General features: G+C 36.6%; 2 protein-coding genes across 2 annotated transcripts; one reads left to right on the forward strand and one right to left on the reverse strand.

Annotated features, from left to right (window-relative positions):
* The first annotated feature begins 280 nt into the window (after positions 1-280).
* Positions 281-5,303, forward strand: LOC146169938 (calcium homeostasis modulator protein 6-like). Its single transcript, XM_083389154.1, has 3 exons — positions 281-1,671; positions 2,240-2,461; positions 4,199-5,303. Exons 1-3 carry the CDS (start codon positions 1,171-1,173, stop codon positions 4,376-4,378), a joined length of 903 nt encoding a protein of 300 aa, XP_083245280.1. The 5' UTR covers positions 281-1,170; the 3' UTR covers positions 4,379-5,303.
* A 4,024-nt stretch (positions 5,304-9,327) lies between these two features.
* LOC146169939 (ornithine decarboxylase 1-like) lies at positions 9,328-17,372 on the reverse strand. Its single transcript, XM_083387894.1, has 8 exons — positions 17,310-17,372; positions 15,780-15,953; positions 14,266-14,438; positions 13,354-13,488; positions 12,306-12,477; positions 10,882-11,023; positions 10,254-10,369; positions 9,328-9,489 (listed from the first exon to the last, which is right to left on the reverse strand). Exons 1-8 carry the CDS (start codon positions 17,370-17,372, stop codon positions 9,328-9,330), a joined length of 1,137 nt encoding a protein of 378 aa, XP_083244020.1.
* Positions 17,373-19,972: the final 2,600 nt, after the last annotated feature.

Raw genomic sequence — 19,972 nt, forward strand, 5'->3', positions numbered from 1 at the left:
GTGCTTGTTTTTGTTCTTACCAGATGGTAATCCTGTGTAAAAATATAACGACAAACCCTTAAGAAAAAGAAAAGTCGAATAATTGTAAAAATCATCTCTAAATTTTGTACTCAAATCAAGATTTGTCGAAATACTAATAAAAAAATATTTATCCTCACAGTTGGCAATTCGTTTTTTAACTAATTTATTTTACCCTATAAGGTAAAAAAAACTCATACCGCCATAAAATACGATGTCGATGTTCAGTACCTGTCTTGCCGGCCGACCACTTGAGTAACGTTTAGCTTCGGGCGACATAACGCACGTTATTACAAGCAAGCAGAACCAAAGCAAACTTGACGATCGCGCATGTTCAAGTTTGTAAAAATACAGTGAGGTAAAGCTGAAATCGTTTGTTAAACAAACGTGCAGTAATATGAATTAAGGGATTGGTTAAACGATTTAGAAATGCATAGAAGTTCTTTAAGCCTTACGTATGATTGTGTGGATAACAAAGTAATCGCTACAGTCCTGTTCTTTACAAGATTTAAATCTGGTGCAACTTCATGCGTATTTTGTACAGCATATTGCTGATTGTAAATTTGCAAATAGTCAATAGTTTAAACTTGATGTTTAAATTTTGCAAAATGTTACGTATAGCATGGGTAATTTCTTGAGATCTTGGATTATTTGTTGTTTTGTTTCGGTATGTTTGCAAATGTGGTATTTACATATAAGACATTTAGTGTTTTTGTATTGCAAGTTTCTAGAGGATAGGGTCCTTAATAATTTTTGTACAGCACATTTTTCGTTTATTTTTTTGTCAAGGGAGATTATTTGCTGCTGTTGTATTGCTGATTTGTATTGGCTGGGAATTTTCCGTAAATGTTTTAACCATACTAAAACAAGCTATTCCGGTACTATAAGTCACGAGCTTTATTTCAGTATAATACTAAGCCTGGTACGAACAGCAGAATTGTGTTTTAACAATTTTGTAATCTACAATTCAAGAAATGGATTTTTTTCAAATGTTGTATCCTTTTTTAGTTTTTCTAATGCACGGTAGAAGTGTCGGAAAATGTTTCGGAAATAGTCAAACCAAATAGTTTCCATACTACAATGTGCATTTTGCTTACTGTGCAAGACCAGGATAATTTTCACTGCCTTCCCAATTGCAAATAGCTCAAAAAAATGGTTGCAGAACTCGGCAAGATGTTTGAACGTTCGCAGGAATACGCCGGCACAGCAATCAACACTGGAATTATATTAGGTACAGCAGCACTAGAACAAGTCACAACGATAGCAGCATACCGCTGTCCGTGTGTACCTCTCTCGCGGCTGGCAAACTGCTCGCCCCAATCGCCCAGCACTAACTGTACAGCGCCGCTGCTGAACCTAGGCTACGGCTGGTCGTTCGTGATAGCACCGGCCATTGGACTCTTCGTTTTTGGTCTCGCGTCAAATCCACGCACTTGGAATACCTTAACAGGCATTTGCGCCGAGACTGGTGTGCTTAAACGAAGCGCTTTGCAGATATTTTGGACTTTTGTCGTGATAATGGCCAAGGCGTTGATCGCGCCGTTGACCTGGTGCGCGGTTGCCATGCTCGACGGCAAGTACTACGCATGCGCAGTGACGCCGTTGCCGTACGACGTTGCCGGGGAAACGCCGACCTACAAGAGTTGCGAGGTGGTAAGTAACCGGTTTGAAATTGTTTGGGGAACTTATAGTGAGTACTTTAAATGTGACAAGGGCTTTTTCAAATATTTGCAGTTTTGCTACAAAGTGAAAAAGTTAAAATTTGTACAATAGATTTTTGTTTAATGATCATAACATTTCTTACGTTACACATTTAGGAAATAAATAACGAAAATAATGTAAATATGTACAATTAAATACAATATGCCAATTTCTGATAACACCCAACCCTAATATTTGCTACAGGTTAACATTAACCCGTACCGAAAAATCAGTAGTTTTATGAAAGCTTATCACTAACAAATTCTATTCATGACCAAATGGCGCCAAAAATTCATATGTTTAGGTGTTTGACCATTGCGGTTTGAAAATGGTCTCGTTATAAATAGATCGGCTTATATTAATTAAATTTAAACTCAATATAAGCCAATTTAATTTGTATTGTTAGATTACAAAAAATGGAGTGAGGGGGATTGGTTAGTCAAATTTTGCCGTTATACGTCTAACATAATTAGTATTGGGTTGGTGCAAAAAAAGGAGGAAAACACTGCTTTAAATGAAGGTCGCCAAAACCAAATCGCCGTTCCCGTCAGACCAGTACAACACAAACAGAAGCTTTTCACAACTGGTGGGTTGGGTCGGTCTTGGTGCTGGTCTGGTGTTCGGTTTGGTCGTCTATGCAGTTGCCCAGTGCGCTTTTCCACTGAGTTATTACCACGCCAAGTACTACAAGTACTACCAGTCGGCCGAGCGGGCGGAATTCAAAGACGAAATGAGGAAAAAGGCAAGTTGTTTATAAATTAATAAAACATGCACACACAACATAACAGTTGTAAACACACATTTGCGTGTGCATGTTTCATTGAAAAATGATATGTACTGTAGATCCCCTTCATTATGAAGTTGCTTGTACTAACAGAATGTTGCAAGCATTTGCGTATGGGTGTTTCTCGACTCGCTCATCTCTGGGCCTGCATAGCTCAGTTGGTAGAGCGACGGTTCCGGTACGACCGGTGGGTTCGTGAGTTCGAACCTCACTACAGACCAGGGCTACGGAGTCGGAGTCGGACTCAGGACTCGACGAAGTCGGTTTGTTTTTCTGGAGTCGGTATCGGGACTCGGGTAAGACCGCGTAAAACTACCCGAGTCCCGATTCTGACATGCGCATGCGCAGTATCTAATTTTAAAACTGTTAAGGCGGCAAAATGTAAGTTGTAAAAGTGTAATAGCAAATGGTGAAATATTTTTAAACCATGTAATGCGGGTGGATTAATTATGACACCAATATGAGTGGATTGCTGAAAATCCACTTTAATTTAGTTGCGTAAATGGGTAAAATACAGGCTGTAGAGTCAGTGCTGGACTCGGGACTCGACAAAATCTTACTTTTGGCCGGAGTTGGACTCGGGAATCAGGAGTCGGACTCGGGTTGCTTTTAACCGACTCCGCAGCCCTGCTACAGACTAGTTGTTTTTCTAGCCTTCCCTGCTATCATTGATCGATAAGTTCGGTGAGTTTGCGATGGCTTAGGTGTAGATTGTTTATAGGTTGTGATGGGTGTAATTATTGCCACATATATTTATAGGCGAACTTTTAAATTACAAATGGATATTCAAACTGCTCCACAAAAAGTTGTCCATTTGATCCACAAAAAGTTGTCCATTGTCCGTATTTATATTTTGAATAATATTTTATTCCCACAACAATACACTAAATCAGCTTTTAAAGCAGCCAGTAGATCCAAAGCTATTAAAGGTATAAAAGTTGGACTTTTTTATTGTTTTTCTTCCGTTTTAGGTATAACGTGTTCAAACAAACAATTTAATTCGTTCATTATGATCTGCCAGTAATTAATTTTTGCTCCTACATTCTAAAAACACCGTGGCAAACGTAAACCGGTTTCGCTCTTAAAGTGAATTGCATTTATTTTTACTGTTAGTTGAGCCAGTACACCTTATTATTGTCCCTCAAACAAATTATTTGTAAATGTTAGCGGCTTGATAAAACAAAGCTAAAAAGCACTGCCACAAATAATTAATATGTTCTTTCGAATAACATAATCTGCCTGAACTCAAATGGTGAAAAACAAACGATCATGGTTGTAGATTAATGATGTTAAACCCAGTAGGCCTACAGAACTTAGTAATCCGAAAAACAGTTTGTTTGTATGCTACATGATATATATACTTACTGCGTACATCTTGCTTTAAATTGTGTTGTATGTTTTGATACTGATAATGCCTTTAGGAGCGAAATCTGTTTATCATGTCATATCCAAACTAACTGATTTTCGGTTTATGGAGTTCTGTAGTTTAGTCTTTAGCACTGCCACAAAAGTCAAATTCTAGGAAAATTTTCCTGTGTCAAGCTTTTTGCTAAAAACTAATTTTTTTTATAATTTCCTATTCGACTTCGATTAAAATTCGCGACCCAAGCCTTGGATAGCTATACACACTGTGTGCAGTTCAAAATATGTTCAAGCATACACGGAAATTAAACCAGTCTTCTTATTTGTCGACAGGCGCAGAAGGTCGCCGAACAAAACGTGCTGAAGTTCATGGAGGAGCCGCGCCAGAAGTCAGAGTGGGACAAGATCTCGACTGTGTACGAATTCCACAGGGACAAGCGCAACCTCGAGTTCTACTCCAACCTCGACGAGTGGGTGAAAACTCCTCCTGGAGGAGAAAGTAGACGAGAGTGAGAGGTTGCTTGGAGCGGAGGCGGATGCAGACGAAAGAAATCTGGTGGATTGGGGCTCGGCATCAACCAATCCTGGATTTGGATTATAATCGTAATTATCGATGCCCGATATTATCGTATCGAAGCCGATACCCGATGCCAAGTGGTAGTTAGTATCGGTCCCTCCTTTACTAGTGTGGAATCGTCCGATACTATAGGATGGTATCGGTGCCGATCCGATACCGAATCAACATAGGAATATCAGCCTGGATTGGCGATCCAAGGAGCTATTTTGATTTTAAAACACAAATTTATCACATAACATTAGGTTAACAACTAAAGGTAACTAACCTATAATAACACCAAAGAAAATTTTGTCATAACCTGGTAAACACGACATTTAAAAGATTGATTTGATCGTTTTTGCTTGTTTGGCCATATTAATGACGTCATTTGGTATCGGATCTAATCGCGATACTTGTTTGTCCAAAATATCGGTATCGGACTAAAATGTCAAATATTTGGGCATCCTTTCGCAATTCTTAATTTTGTTTTGTTTTGTTTATCATCTATTTTCGTGCAGTTGTTTAACAAAAGTTTGCTTTCCGCTAAAAGTTGTACTAGAAATGGATTTTGCCGTTGCCTTACGCTCGGGAAAATTATTTTTTATGTTTTCCTGTCATAATGTTTATTCTGGCTACCATGTCATGACAGTTAACTTCTGGTTACCAATAAAAAAATGTTTTTTTACGAGATGTAGTTAAGAAGTATTTAAAGCAAATAATGTTTTATCAAGTAAAAATAAACAATGATATTTTTCATTTCGAAGCACAAAAGTTTTTTGCTTGGATTTTAATATTTGACATTGTTTTAATTCACGTTATCAGACGATTGAGCAAAACGTGCAGATAACAGCCCTTGCTTTTAGAATCAAGAAACCAAAATACGTGTTTCTATATACATTACAAAACAAACGGCCTACCAGTGTCATCAATACATAAAAAAACCTAATATAATATTATTCGATTTTTTTAAAACAATGGAACAACGATAAAGAGCAGGTTGACCGCAGTTGTCAGCTGGTCATTCATAAGACAAACAAAATGAAGGTTTCGGCAAAACTTTGCGGATAATTAATTAGTCGGCCAATTTTGCAGAATACTATAACATAGCCTAACCGTAAAGCTAAAAATACGTAATCTAAATATTCCTTTTTGAGAAAGGTTTTTCTTTTTCTAAGACAAATTCAGCTAAACCGCACTCCCATTCAAAACGCGCCTTTTTTACAACCACTGTTGTTCTGTTGTGCGTTTTTAATCAGCTGATCGCAATTTAAGCAGACAATTTTAAATTATCAACACACTCAAATGGTGTGCTGGTAACCTACCTTTGTAACAATTTATTTTAGCCGGGTTATACTTGTTATCTAATTTGCAATTTGTTATTTACTGGGTGCGTGAAGAATAATTTTAAATATGTCCTCCATTTAAAATACTTTTTCAGCTGTTAAAATGTATTAAAATTGTGCCTGAAATGACAATTGTTGGGAAATAGCTCAGTTCTTTCCAAAATTGTACATTGATTTATTGATAAATTTCCTTTAAAAAAAAAAAGATAAATAAATTTACAAATATACAACACAAACAGAAAACTAATTTAAATTGCTTTAAAACACCACGAGAAAAATAAACGTTTTTTATGTGAGCGCAAAGTTACCCCCTGTTCCCTACCCGTCAGTGCAATGTCCTTGTAACAACATCAAAACCGGAAAATCAACCTAAGTACAATTCGTTACAAACCAGTGCTTACTTTATTACTTCTATTAAGATCTTGTTAACAAAACTGTTTACTTTAGTGATTCGGGTGTCTTGCTACGAGTAAGTAAGGCGCTAGCCCTTAAGGCGAGGACCGACGGCGGCCTAAGTTTCTAGCGTTTCTTGTATACACCTGACACCAAGGAGCAGGTCACTAAAACACCTGTCCTTAACTTCTTGATTTCTGGATGGGAACACACAATAAGATCTAAAAAGCAAAAATACCTAAAGCAGAAAAATCTTTAAACCATAATATTAAGACCAACGACATAATACAGCCAAATACGCAGTAATATCCCGTAGAGCAGAAGATCAAAATCGTCTGAATAAAACCTAAATCTGTCGGAATAAAGACTAAGTTCATCGGCATAAAGCCCAAATTCGTCGGAATTAGTCCTAAATTCATCGGAATAAAGACTAAGTTCATCGGATCAAGTCCCAAATTCATCGGAATAAAGACTAAGTTCATCGGCATAAAGCCCAAATTCATCGGAATAAGTCCTAAATTCATCGAAATAAGTCCTAAATTCATCGGAAGAAGACCTAAATGGCCATAATAACGCCAGAACCTGTGGGTAGAGGGTATGGGACGATCGGGGCCATCGGTCTGGCTTTGGCCGTTTTGGTGCCAAGGTTTGGTCGCCATAGTCTGACCGGCGCCGTCAGGGCGTCGCTGTTTTGGCAACGGATTTTCGGTCCTGTTTGGGGTTATTGGTGGGTAATGGGTGGGGTTAGAAAATTAGTTAGTGTTGAAATTATTAGGGAAGTTAGTGATGTACTTAGGGGTGGGGTTTGGGATAAGTTAAAGTGTTGTTTAGGCCTGATTCTGACCTTTTAGGTCTTATTTCGACGGATTTATGACTTATTTCGGTTTAGACGGTAGCAATAACATTAGGTATTAGTCCTATTTTGGCATTATTCCGAATTGTGTTTTATTCTGACGTTGGTGTTGTTCTTATCTCGGTATTATGGCTGGAGTCCTTCTGGATAGAGTCACTTCACTCAATTTATATTGCTCGTTGAGTATATTCACAAATCTCAGTATAAACGATAAGTAGCATGGTATTCAAGTGGTTAGTTAAAGCAGCGTCAAAACGAATAGCATAAAGTACAATAAAATCGTGAAACGCTGATCCTACTCGCCTGGGCGTTGGTCACACGTCAGTGGACACCGGTCACGTGCATTGTAACGTCATGTTGGGCAACGCAGTGGAATAATGTTTGATATTGCTTGATAAGGCTACATTACATGCATTTTTCTGCATTGAATTGCTGGATCCGGAGAAAATGATTGGTCAGTTTAAAAACACTAACGGTCGATAATTGGTTGCCTATTGGGCAATTACAACTACGGGGGGGTTTGAATTACCTTAATCAATACGCAATGTATCACAGTATGTATTCATCACCTATTGGTTTTGCGAAGATAAAGTTTTTAAATGAAAAATAATTGTAAAGTGTTAAGTTAAAGCACGAGGCCTGGCCCAGGAAAAGCAAAGAACATGTTTACTCGATTGTTTCTGGCAGCAATGAAAAATCCTCGCACATATGGTTTAAAGCAGTCCTGCAAAAAAGAAACAAACTTTGACAAACCGTCCATATCTAAAAGTCAATACTAAATACAGGCGCTTAAATTCATCAACAAAATCCTATACAGCAGCGTTTTTTAGCATTCCTCTCGCGGCGACCCAATACTTTGCGTAAGTATAAAGGCAAAGCTCTGAAGACCCGATTTTCTTCAACAAACCTTTTTCTAGCGAACATAAGAGATTAGCATAAATGAGGTCGCATTTAATTAACATGAGCCATGCCTTGATATTGCATCCGCAATTTTTTAAGTGTTGGGGAACCAAGCTCAATATTTCTAAACACAGAAAAAATACTGTATTTTGCGACTAACCAAATAAATGGTCGTCCAAGGTTGGGTCGTGACACAAGGCTGAAAAACACTTCCCCATAGCAATATTTGCAGAAATAACTCGAAATATTTCCTCTTAACGTGATATATTTTTGTTAATGCTAATGACTGGCTAGGAGTATGACTTGGACTAAACCTTGACTTTATGTTTATTCAAAACTATTTGACTTGGATTATAGTCATTTAAAATGGCTTGTTAAAACACTGCAAACCTTGGTGTCCATCTTACCATTTTTCCTCGCTCATAAAATATTTTGCCTTGCAGGTTTGGTAGCCGTTGAAACCGACTGCAAATGTTGTTGAGTAGCTTCCCATGTCTATACATAAAAATGCACCCAAACATACATATTTTTAACTCAAGCCAATTATACTAACATTTAAAACATATTATTTACATAAAGTTTAAAACATATAACCAAACATAAATGATAAAACCCATATGAAAAAATAGTTGTAAACTTAAAATAAAAACACAAATTGTGAAGCTATCTATAAACAAAAAGTTTACGTAAACGTGGTACAGGAATCTCAAAGCACATAATAGAATTGGGTAGCATATTTAAATGTTTTAAAATTCGACCAACTACATACATACATATTCGAGTGCGCGTTACATATACATCACAAAGTCTGTAAAGTATTGAGAGGTGTTCCTCTCCTTCCACGGCCGCCAGCTCAGCTCGTAGGCGCGCTGTTGCAGAGATTATTTACTTGATCGCGACTCGCGCTCTCTGCTTGATCTTTGGGCTACGGTTTTCAGGTGCTCAGCCCACAAGCACCGCGCGGAATTTGCTCAGCGGGGAGTTGAGTCCCGGATCTGAGGATTGCTGGTCAGTGGCGCTAACCACTTCGCCATTGCGACCAACTTATAGACGCCTTTTCATGTGTTTACTAACGTCTAATTAAAATCTCCAATCAATATGCCCGCAGGGTTCTATAACTTATTAGCATACCGGTACCCCTGTGAGGTGCAACAAGGTGCTAATCTCGCAGCTTATAAAACATAACCTTAATAAATCCGAAAAACGTCGTTCTCTAAGCCCTAACAAAATTCCAACGGAAATTTATATGAGCCAGTTTTGAAGCATGTTTTTGTTCCGGCGTAAGGCACTAGTTGATTAAAAATAAGACATTAAAATAAACGAAATATACAAAAAAATAAAAATAGTTAAAGTGTTTCAGTGACTACTAACTAAATCACAATAACGCTCGTTTAATGGTGGCGTTTCCATGACGTCATTACAGGTGCGCTAACAGGACGTCATCTTTCTCACCTCTCCAAAGAAACCACTCGCCGACTTGCATTTCTGGAACTCGGGCGGTCCGAGTTATGACGTCGACACCGTCTAGTGTAGGACCGAAAACCGTGCTCGTGAAGATCGGACGATCGGCTATCTTCTCCTGAAAAATAAATCCCAGTTTAAAACCATTTAAATTAAACATGTTCCACCACTAGAGTGTTTCTTAATTGTTTTTCGTAATGTTTCCTAATCTTTTTGTACAGTGTTTCTTAATATTTTTTGCACTTCGTTTTTCTAAATCTTTTTTCTGCAGTGTTTCTTAATCTTTTATTTATAGTATTTTTAGTATTTTTTGTACAGTGCTTTTTTAACTTTTTTGCACAGTATTTCTTAATATTTTTAGTAGACCTTCAAAAACCTGGCGGCGCACCTGGTGAGTAAAGCAAGCACTAATTGTTTTGGTTAGATCGGTATTTCTTCTGTTATACTTGCAGGTGTGTTTTTATAGGTCTAGTATGCTTTATCTCGAATTAACCAAGGGATGAATGAGCTAAGCCGTATGGGAAAGTAAAATTGATAAAAACATGTTTTTTGTTCTGGCGCTTTTCTATGGCGCACCGGTTAAGAACCACTGCAATAGTGGTACGCAAAGATTTATATGTGGCCACCAACTCTGAAATACAGGAAAACAAGTATGTATTGCGGCTTCATAATGTTGCGTCTACCGTAACTTATATTATCGTTATGCCTCAGGTCATATATCCCAAAGACTTAAATCAAGTCAAGTAATTTGTCCGAAAGACTTTAGTCAGGTCAAGTCTTTTGTACGAAAGACTTAAGTCAAGTCATTTGAAAACAGTGACTTAAGTCAAGTCATTGACTTGAGTCATCACAACACTGATAACACGACCTGCACAATTATACCTGTTTTTCATCGGTGATGGAAAGAAGTGGTTCCGGTGTGAATGGCGGTTCCTCCCTGTATAAAACCTCCGAGAAACTATTATAGACGCCGTCGGCAATGAAGTAAGTCATCCCGTCTGAACATAGCAAGTCAATATATTAAAAATGGTCTTGAATCTTATTACTATCTTTTTAAATTTAAGCAAAAAACGAGTTGTATAAATAGAAACTGTGAAAATAAATAAATATGGGAGATTAAACATAATAATGATATCTGACCCATCCGTACCCAAACGCTAACTCGCACCCTTACCCGAACAATGTGTGTTAACAATTACTTGTGTGGTAGGTTTGTAGTAGATCAGAGCCAAAAAAATGATATGAGGAACCTTTTCCCTCAGCGTTTTATATTAATTCAACGTATCAGAGACTGCAACGAATAGTTAAAAAAGATGGCAAAGTATTTTTAGTTATTTAGACAGGTCAAAAAAAAAATTGAAGTCCTATTTTTTTACTATTGTGAAACTTAAATTGTTTTATAAACAAAATTATGTTGAGTTTTTTAACTTCCTTAACACTAATTTAGTTGTAACGTTACGTGTAGGCGTACAAAGGTAAAATAAATAGATTTTAAAATCGCGGTAGTTACTTTGCGTTTTCTTTTTTCCCAAAACACTTGAAACAAGACAAAATGCCTCTCCAGCAAAATATCGGCCTGGTTCAGCCACAATTTCAACGCCGCTAGATGGCGGAAAAAGCTCGTCGAGCGATTCCCGAATTACTTCAGCCATCTGAAACGAAAAGTTAGAACATCAATTACTGCCAACAAGTAGCTGAAAATTCCGGGTTAACTAACCTATGATTTTTATTTTTTTTTTATTTTTTTTTTTTTAAACCCTTTTATTGTTTTTTTTAAATAAACTTCTAGTTTTTTTTTAGAACGTTTAAAAATAATATCGTTGTCAATGTTTTATAAGTTGATGCATTGTAGGTGCGTTATTGTGTAAACGCTAATTTTTTTGTATTGTTAGTACTTTTTGATTTTTTGTGATCTAAAAATGACTTGGCCTAATTACTGATCAAGCGCGTTTTTTTATTTCAACTGTAAAAAATAACTTATTCGTATTACAATAGGCAAGTACGTGGTGTGACGCATTTTTTTAATTAGTATGGTTGAGAAACGATTTTAACATTTGTTAAATAATGAACAGCATGTTTATATAATAATTCATATAATGTGATTTGTCACACTAAAAATTTGTATTGCAGTTTTCTCTCTAGGTTTTTAATGTGGCGATTCATATTTATGTGTTATCCGATCGCTTGTGGTTAAACTTATTTGCCTTAAAAGATTTTTAATTATAAGGTTGAACTGTTTTCGGAAAGCTCACCTATTCGTATTGCAATAGGCATGTTTGCGGTAGGCTGCGATTTTTTTTTCATATATTTTCTGTGCCACAAGCTACAAAAGTTTGACAACCACCGCTTTAGACACTGATGGTCACGTACCACCCAGCGTTTTACTGTCGTTGAATGCAACACGGCAGTGTTTTAATAATTTAGGTCAATAACTTGACTTAAATGCGCGTAACTGTTTTCAAATAACTTGACTTTACTTAAGTCTTTTAAGTAAAATGACTGACTTGACTTAAGATTTTTCGATAATTGACTTGCCTTGACTTAATTAAGTCTATCACACAAATGACTTGGGTGAAATGAAGTGTTTTCATTAAGCATTATTTATTAGTTGTTGTAGGTATGTATTTTATTTTTGCACAAAAAAACGATTTGGTTGCTGTATATTGCCTTTTTGGTATTTTTTAGTTGACGTATTTCTCAAGACGGACAGGAACGTGTAATTTTTATGACAAGTACTTCAACTGGAATTGACTTGCTCTAATTATGACTTGACTGGGACTAGACTTGTTATTTATTCAAAAAGACTTGACTTGGACTTACGATATTTAACAAATGACTTGTTTACAACACTGCAACACGGTTTCAAATTTAACCCCAAATTTGCTCAAGTTTGTTACGTTTACAAGCCACGATTAAAGAAGGGTTGACACTTACTTTCTCAAAAGACATAAATTTGTTGTCGATAGCCGAACCGGGGAATCCCCCGCCGATGTCCAGATAGTTGAAATCAAAGCCGCAAGTTTTGGCGAAGTCGAAGAGCTCTCTGGCTTGGCCGTTCGATTTCATGTAGGATTCAACATCAGGGTTGCCGGATCCGCAGTGGTACCTGTGTAGAAAGTCCAACATTACAGCCGTAGTTAGAACAACAACATTTGAAGAAAGAGTCGGATGAAAGATAATCGGCATAAACAACAGTTCAGGATATAGCCAAGATGGAAACAATTGTTAATGGGATATGGTCTCATTTGGAATAAGACCTAAACCCAACACTAAAAAAGCAGAGGTCCCAATCGGGGTGCTGCGGCGCCCTGGTGTAGCACTTCTAATGCTCAAGGGCGCCAATAGATATTTGAGAATTTTTTTAAATCTGATTTTTGCTCAATTGATAAGCTTCATGATTCAACTATTTGTGTACGATTAGAGACCGCTATATCAAATGATATTTTCCTACATGATTTAAGTTGATTGTGTCGTTCTAGTTCCATTTATTGTGACATTTCAGTAAAATACCTAACGAAAATTTCAGTCGGGGTGCCGAAAATCGATTTATTATTTTTGAGGGGTGCCGTAAGCCATAAAAGGTTGACAATCATTGGTATAAGACCTTAGAACAATAGACCTTAGTTAACTTCTACACCAAACCACGCCCCTAACCTAACCACCGACTCTCCTAATAATCTTAACCATAATTGCATTTGTGCTGTTATCATGGAACTGTCTTTTATGACTATTTAAAAAAAAAATTTTTACACCTAAATAGCATTAGCTCTAAAGATACGTAAGTGTCGAACTGGGACATTTTTTTTGCAAAAAGACTTGACTTGAATTTAAGGTATTTTTCAAATGAATTGGGACTAAGTCACATCAAAATGACTTGCTTAGATTGGTTGATATCGTTTTTCTAGCATCAGCAGGCAACATACGCCGCGGCCGGAGAAATTTAACTAGCGAGTCGGATTTAGTTTGGTTGGTTTAAACTCACGCCACGCCAATGATGTTAAGGTCCAGTTGCTTGGCTTTCGAAATCAGTTGTTTGCCGTATTCCACCGTCGCTCCAAACTTGCTGGCAAAATTAGTGCTGGCCGCTTCGTCATCCACAAATAAACGAAGTACGAGGCTGAAAAAATAACAGGTTTCTAAAGGGTTGCCTAGATCTCGACAGGTCTTAAATTAAAAATCCCTTCAAGCTGTACAGCAATGGTAGATGCAAACCTCGCTTTAGGCATTTAAAGACAGAATACGAGACTTCTTACTGTATGTTCACATGGGCTAGACTTGGCGAATTTGGCAATAACTAGAGAAGACATAGGGATTTAAGATTCAATCCTGCACCTCAATACTTCAACTAATTTTTTTTTATGTCGATTTGATAATCTGGCAAACGAAAATAAAGTCTAAACGTGAGTAGCAGTCAAATCAAACCAGAAAATTGTCAAACGCTGTTAATTCTGCGCGGGTTTATAAATTGAAGATCTCACTAAGCTATAAAATAATGCTGAAACCTTTTCTGAGGCATTTAAAGATAGACGAAGATTATACAACCATTTATAGGTCAGGTTCCAGTCGTTATAATAATTTGTTCACAGGTCTTACGTCAGTAACTATAGACATTGCCTTAGTGCTTAAAAAATAAGTAGGCCTACTTCAGTTCACTTACTGATTGTAAACCTTAAGTAAACCAACGACGAAAGTTAAATGAAAAAAACGCAATTGTTTAGCCTAACTTTGATCTTGATAAGAAATTCGTTTTAATGCAGCAGATTTTTTTGAACAAATATGAAAGTCATTTACCTATACCAAATTTCAAAAGTTTAAGTGATGTACAGATTGGCAAAATAAAGTGAAGGTAACAAAATTGATTTTATAACTGTTTTCCTTAAACGTCAAACCTTACTTTGCTTCGGGAAAGTGCTTCTTGACCTTGAAAAGTTCCTCCAGGTTGTCGAAGGTCATCTTCCTGACGTCACACCTCCTCGCGTGGCAAATATGCGATATCATTTTGTTCGGATGAGCGAAAATGATTCGGTCCGGTGCGATTCCGCGTGAGAGGACGTGATTTACTTCATTCTAAAATAAGAATATCGAGCAACGAAGATTAGAATGTTCTAGCAAAGTCAGCGATTCAGGCCAGAAACTATTTAAAATATGTTAAAATTTATATATTTATTTTGCCAGCAAAGGTATCGTCATTATATCTTATTCAAATGGAATATTGATCTTTTAATAATGTCTGACATGAATTTCTGGCTTTGCTAGAATATTCCAATGGTAGTTATCGTATTCAATTTCAATAAGATATACTGACGATGCCTTTGCCGGCGAAATAGACACCGGTATATATATTTTAGGGCATTTGAATAGTGTCTGACCTTAATTGCTAGCTTTGCTAGAATATTATGCTGTTGCTGATCAGGAATTATCGTCGATATTTATCTTGCAAGGGTCAAGGTAATTTCTAATATCACAAATTCAGTGCAACATTGAACACCGAAGATGTTCGATAATATAGAATCGAGCCTATAGCCGAAAGTGATTTTATCAGTTCTTCGGCCGAATAACTGATCAATGCAGCTATAGTATCCCGTCATTGTTTTTCTCGGGACATTAAAACACAAAAAATTACATGACATTAATGTTATTTCGTTTTTGGACGGTAAAATAAAATTACACTTACATTTATATTAGTATACAAAAAGTCAAAAATGTTGCGCAGTTATAACTCTGGCCCTATCTCAAGTGGCGGCACCAGCTCCTTAAGAGTGACATAGTTTCCGAGGTCTGGGTCTGAACAATTACTGGCATTTCAGTTATTTCCGGACTACTTTTGTCGATTGGAAGAATGCAGCTAAGATACCTTCACCCTTTACTCTACTTTCACTTTATTTTAGTCAGTAAAAGAAAGAAAAAAAGCATTCGTCCTATTCTCGCGTGGTATTTGTACCGATCCTATACACCAAAGTCATCTAGGCATGATAGCCATGCTTTATGGTACAACGTAATTATTTTTACTTTAAAAGGGTAATTTTTTAGAAAACTTTAGATTAAATTTGCCTTCTTATCGCAGCAGAAATTCCTGCCCAAAACTCTGAAAACTCCTATCATTACGTTCTAATTAAGTTGCGTAATTTTTCACAATGATGACTTATTTCCGTTATTATTTCAGGTTAAACATTTTTTACACTCTATGTCGGATTTTACGAACGAATAGTACACTTTTGGCTTGGATGTCAACGTCACGCCTCAAATTTTACATGCTTAAAAGTTACTTGACCAAGGATTGGTGGTGTCGGAACTCATATCTTTTACCGGGCCTTCTTACTGCTTACAAATCTTAAAAAAATTGAGTTCTTTTGCAGTGTAAAATTATTTGAATTGGACTTACGTTATCACAAATGCTTGAAAAGTTACCTTGCTGGCACAATCGAAACCACAGCCCAGGGCTCCCAGGGTGCATATCAACGGAGTTAGAGGGCAGGCCTTCAAAGCGTAATGCGGTTTCACGTTGGGAAGTTCCCGCACCCAGCGCTTGTACTGTTCCACGACAACTTGGAGATCGCACACGTAAAACGCCTCGTCCCAATCCTGTTCAAGGGCAAGGTAAGAAACGTTTAAAATCAAAGCTTTAAAATGTGATTGTTGAACTGTGTGCCAGTGTTGTAATGACAATGACTTGACTTAAGCCATTCTTTTCAAATGAAGTCCTTTGGACAAAATGACTTGACTTGAATTTTAAGTCTTTTGGATAAGTGTCTTGACTTGACTTAAGTATGTTGCACAAATGTCTTGGGTTAAAATGAAGTGATTTTATTAAGCTTTTTTTTATAAACTGAGTATTGTCTCAATTTTTGCACTTAAAACAATTTGCTTGCTCTATATGTAGCGTTCTTGTAAGTTATTGCTCATAATCGACCGACCTTACCAATTTTAGTAGTTTAACGTTTATGTTTTATGAAAAGGACTTGACTTGAAATTGATTTGCTCCAATAAGGACTTGACTTGTTATTTTTCAAATGACTTGACTGGGACTTGAATCATTTTCAATCTGACTTGTTGAAGTCTTTTGGACAAATGGTTAAAATTTGTTTTTTTTAATTACCAGTTTTCATAAAATTGGATTATTTATTTTTTTTTTTTTGCATATAAGACCATTTGCTTGCTAGCTATGCTGCGCTTTCGTAATTTGGTAGTGGAGTAATTACTTCCCATTAAGCCAGTTTACCGATTTTAAGAGTTGGACAGGGGATATGTTAGGTGATGTTAGGTTACATTATTGTAGCATATATATATATATAGGTTTTCAATAGCAATTTTTATTGATCGTAAGATTATTATCAATGATTTGATGCACATTTGTAAGCAGGAGCACGTTTCACAATATTACTGAACAAGACTTTACTGTTTGTACGACGTGCGTTGAGAGTGTCACTGTTTGTTCTTCGGGAAATGGCGTGCGCTAAAACAATCCGCTGTTTTGTGGACTTACAAATAAATGTCACGTTTTTGGATGAGATAACTGTCTTTAATGTTCCACCCAACCCGAATTCAATCGAGATGGTGAAATAAACAATTGAATAAAAACATTTATTTATAACAGTCTTTCTTAACCCAACTTTGGGTCGCCGTTTGATAGATATGGTTATGTCGTTCACATGATTAAGCTTATTAAAATTGGTTCTGGACAAGATTTCTCCAAATTTAAAAAACTTGCGTAGGCAATGTAAAGACATCGCATGGCTCATATTCCTTAGATTGGATTTCAATGGTGCTATTTTTTCCTTGTGTATTTCATTTTGGGCTTACAAAAAGTTAGGTGAAAATAATCGGGTCGTGAAAGCCGTTATAGACGTATAATCGTATATATACGCTTACAATTTGGGTCACCTCGCATAAAAAAGAGTTAGCAAACACCGATTTATAACAAATGTTGGTGGCCAATACCTCGCCTTGGAATTGTTTGATGGTGTTTCTTGCGACATCCTCCACACAGGTTTCATCTTTCATCAACGTTATTTTTTGCGGCAAACTTTTTATTTCTGGTTTAATGTAAAAATCGTGCTCCAACGCCATGTTGTATAGTTGTTCTTAAGATCTAAACTCGGGTGCTTAACTGTAGTACAGTTAGTCTTAAATCCTACGAGAAAACGAACATAATTTTGAAGTCTACCAAGATTCCATCGCATCAATTGTAGCAAACTACTTTAATGTGCAATTGTATGTAGGCTATTTTTTTATAAACCTCAAAATAGTGCACAAGTTCTCAGCGTTTTCTGGTACCACCTTGTGCCTTTTCATTTCTGCTGCGTATAACCTGGTGTTAAAAGATGGTGCTAAGACTGGTTATAAAAACAGGCATAAAACATAAAATCATTTCCTAAAATTTTACAAAAATATATTTTTCGTCCTAAAAATAGGCGTTTTTATAAACATCGTCTGATACGAAAACAAGAATCTTTCATTTACATTTTGTTGTCTGCGGAAGATTTTTTACTTCCGAAAGTGTTTCAGCTGGTTTCAAAAGAAACAATATTGCTAGAATTTACTTTGATTTACTTAAATCAGAAAATGCGTAAAACACTCCGTTCCCAGCGCTAACCGCAAAGTTTAGATTCTTGGCCGATATAATGGTGCCAAAAAAAAAATATTTCGGAAAAAAATGATCCAGCCATCACGTGGCTAGAAGGGTTTGCTTAGGCGGTAAATGGTTCAAAACGTATTGACTTCATTAATCAGTATAATTTTATTATTTAGCCTACATTAAACTTATTAAATATTCCTAAAATAACAACAACAACACAGGTTTTTAGCATTTTCGTTCACTGTACATGCAAAAATAAACAACATTTTAAAATGAAAAAAAGTTTGTTTTACATTTATAGCACTGCTCTTCCGTAGACGACATATAGAAATAGCTTAAAAAACCTTTAAGAAGGCAAGGTAAAAATGTTAAAAGATTTGCCACTTAAGCTGAACTCGTAATTCGCGACAAAATAAGGCCCGCTCGCTTTTAGCGCCACCGATAACTGAGCAAGACTTTAGCAAAACTCCATTTCGTTGGGAGGAGCGCGGAAACGGCGTCAACGATCACGAAAAAAAAATATTAATTCAAGCGGGAATCAAGTTACGGAAATTCGGGGAAAAGGATCAGCACGTTTTGCAAGATTTATTTTCCGTGCGTGCGTGCGTGCGTGCGTGCGTGCGTGCGTGCGTGCGTGCGTGTGTGTGTGTGTGGCAACATGTTCTCCCAGTTATTTTACAATATATTTGTGTTACATCACAATGAAAATGTTACGTCACACGCAATGCGATTTACAACATGGTACAATGTTAACAAGATTGTGTTTAAGCATGTATCCCAGGCCCCAGCGTTAGTTAATTTAATATAGGTATATTTAGAAGTTTTTGTGGCACCCCGGTTAAGAACCACTGTTCTTAACTATGCTAACAAACGTGTGCAACGTTCCAAGTAAAGACTTCGGTTTAACAATTCCAAATTTAGGCAGTTCGCAAAATATCGCGTTTGTTGTCGCAGTAAGTAAAAGATAGACCAAGTGTAATTTACCTGCCGGGAAATAGAAATATAAAACTAAGTACTTTTCCTTCATAAGGTAAAATTTTTAATGTTTCCAACTAAGACTATTATGTTAAGGAACTTACTGATGCCTGTTTACGCGTAAAATTTAGGTAGAGTTCGCAAATTTACGAAGAATTGAATTTTTATTTTTAAGCCGTTTGTTAGCGATAGTGATTGAGGCCAAAGCTTAATGACTTCTTAAAATGTGTTTACCCACGCAATACTTAAATATTGCGTTTATTGCAGCAGTTTAACAGTAAGCATTTGTTTTTTCAATGAGGATTTTTCTCACGTTTGACGCAGTTTAGCACCGGGATTACGTATTTGCTTAAACATGACGTTATCAAGCAAGTCTAAGCAATTGCTGCGGTAACCTAAAATTTTACGTTTGGGAGTTATTCTCAATTGATAAACGTCACGGGTTTTCGTTACTTAAAAGCTTTATTGCATGCTTAGCCAAGTGTTGTGCGCTATAATTAACCGACTTCACATCACATGATTTGAAATTTCTATTTAGTGACACTTAGTTCAAACGTTTAGGCATAAGCAAATTTGTTATGACATTTAAAAAAATATGTTTGCATTATTTATGTCATTTACGAAGATCTTACGAATAATCGGTGAATATTCTATTTAACCTGGGCAACGCCGGGTATTTCGTCTAGTGCTCTTAATAAAACACAAGCCACTCAATTCCCCTTGTAAATATATATTACATGCATAAACATCATTTTACATAATTATTTTGTAAATTAAACCTACACAACACGACATTCTAATACAGTTAGTATACTTAACCGATGGTACTTCGACAACAAGCAACTGACCAACCTTGACTTACGACTGGCGAATACACATTATAGTACGAAATGTTTTATAGGAACACATATTAAGCACTTAATCAAATCCATATAAGCATGCGACAGCTAACGGCTTGATGAGCCTCACATACTAAAAAAGACCGCAAACAGCAGTAGATCGCTACGAATAGGCTTGGCTGTTCGACAACCGGTGCAAGGAGCAACTCCAA

This window comes from Ascidiella aspersa, chromosome 1 (assembly GCF_963924565.1).
Source record: "Ascidiella aspersa chromosome 1, kaAscAspe10.2, whole genome shotgun sequence".
NCBI lineage: Eukaryota > Metazoa > Chordata > Ascidiacea > Phlebobranchia > Ascidiidae > Ascidiella > Ascidiella aspersa.

What these genes read in the sequence shown, in the direction of transcription:
- LOC146169938 (XM_083389154.1), top strand. Translation starts at nt 1,171, where the DNA reads ATGGTTGCAGAACTCGGCAAGATGTTTGAACGTTCGCAGGAATACGCC. An exon ending in CCTACAAGAGTTGCGAGGTG is followed by an intron (nt 1,672 to 2,239) that starts GTAAGTAACCGG and finishes CTTTAAATGAAG; the next exon opens with GTCGCCAAAACCAAATCGCC. An exon ending in AAGACGAAATGAGGAAAAAG is followed by an intron (nt 2,462 to 4,198) that starts GCAAGTTGTTTA and finishes ATTTGTCGACAG; the next exon opens with GCGCAGAAGGTCGCCGAACA.
- LOC146169939 (XM_083387894.1), bottom strand. Translation starts at nt 17,372, where the DNA reads ATGAAAGATGAAACCTGTGTGGAGGATGTCGCAAGAAACACCATCAAA. An exon ending in GGGAAAAAAGAAAACGCAAA is followed by an intron (nt 10,370 to 10,881) that starts GTAACTACCGCG and finishes TGCTATGTTCAG; the next exon opens with ACGGGATGACTTACTTCATT. An exon ending in CCATCACCGATGAAAAACAG is followed by an intron (nt 9,490 to 10,253) that starts GTATAATTGTGC and finishes TTTATTTTTCAG; the next exon opens with GAGAAGATAGCCGATCGTCC.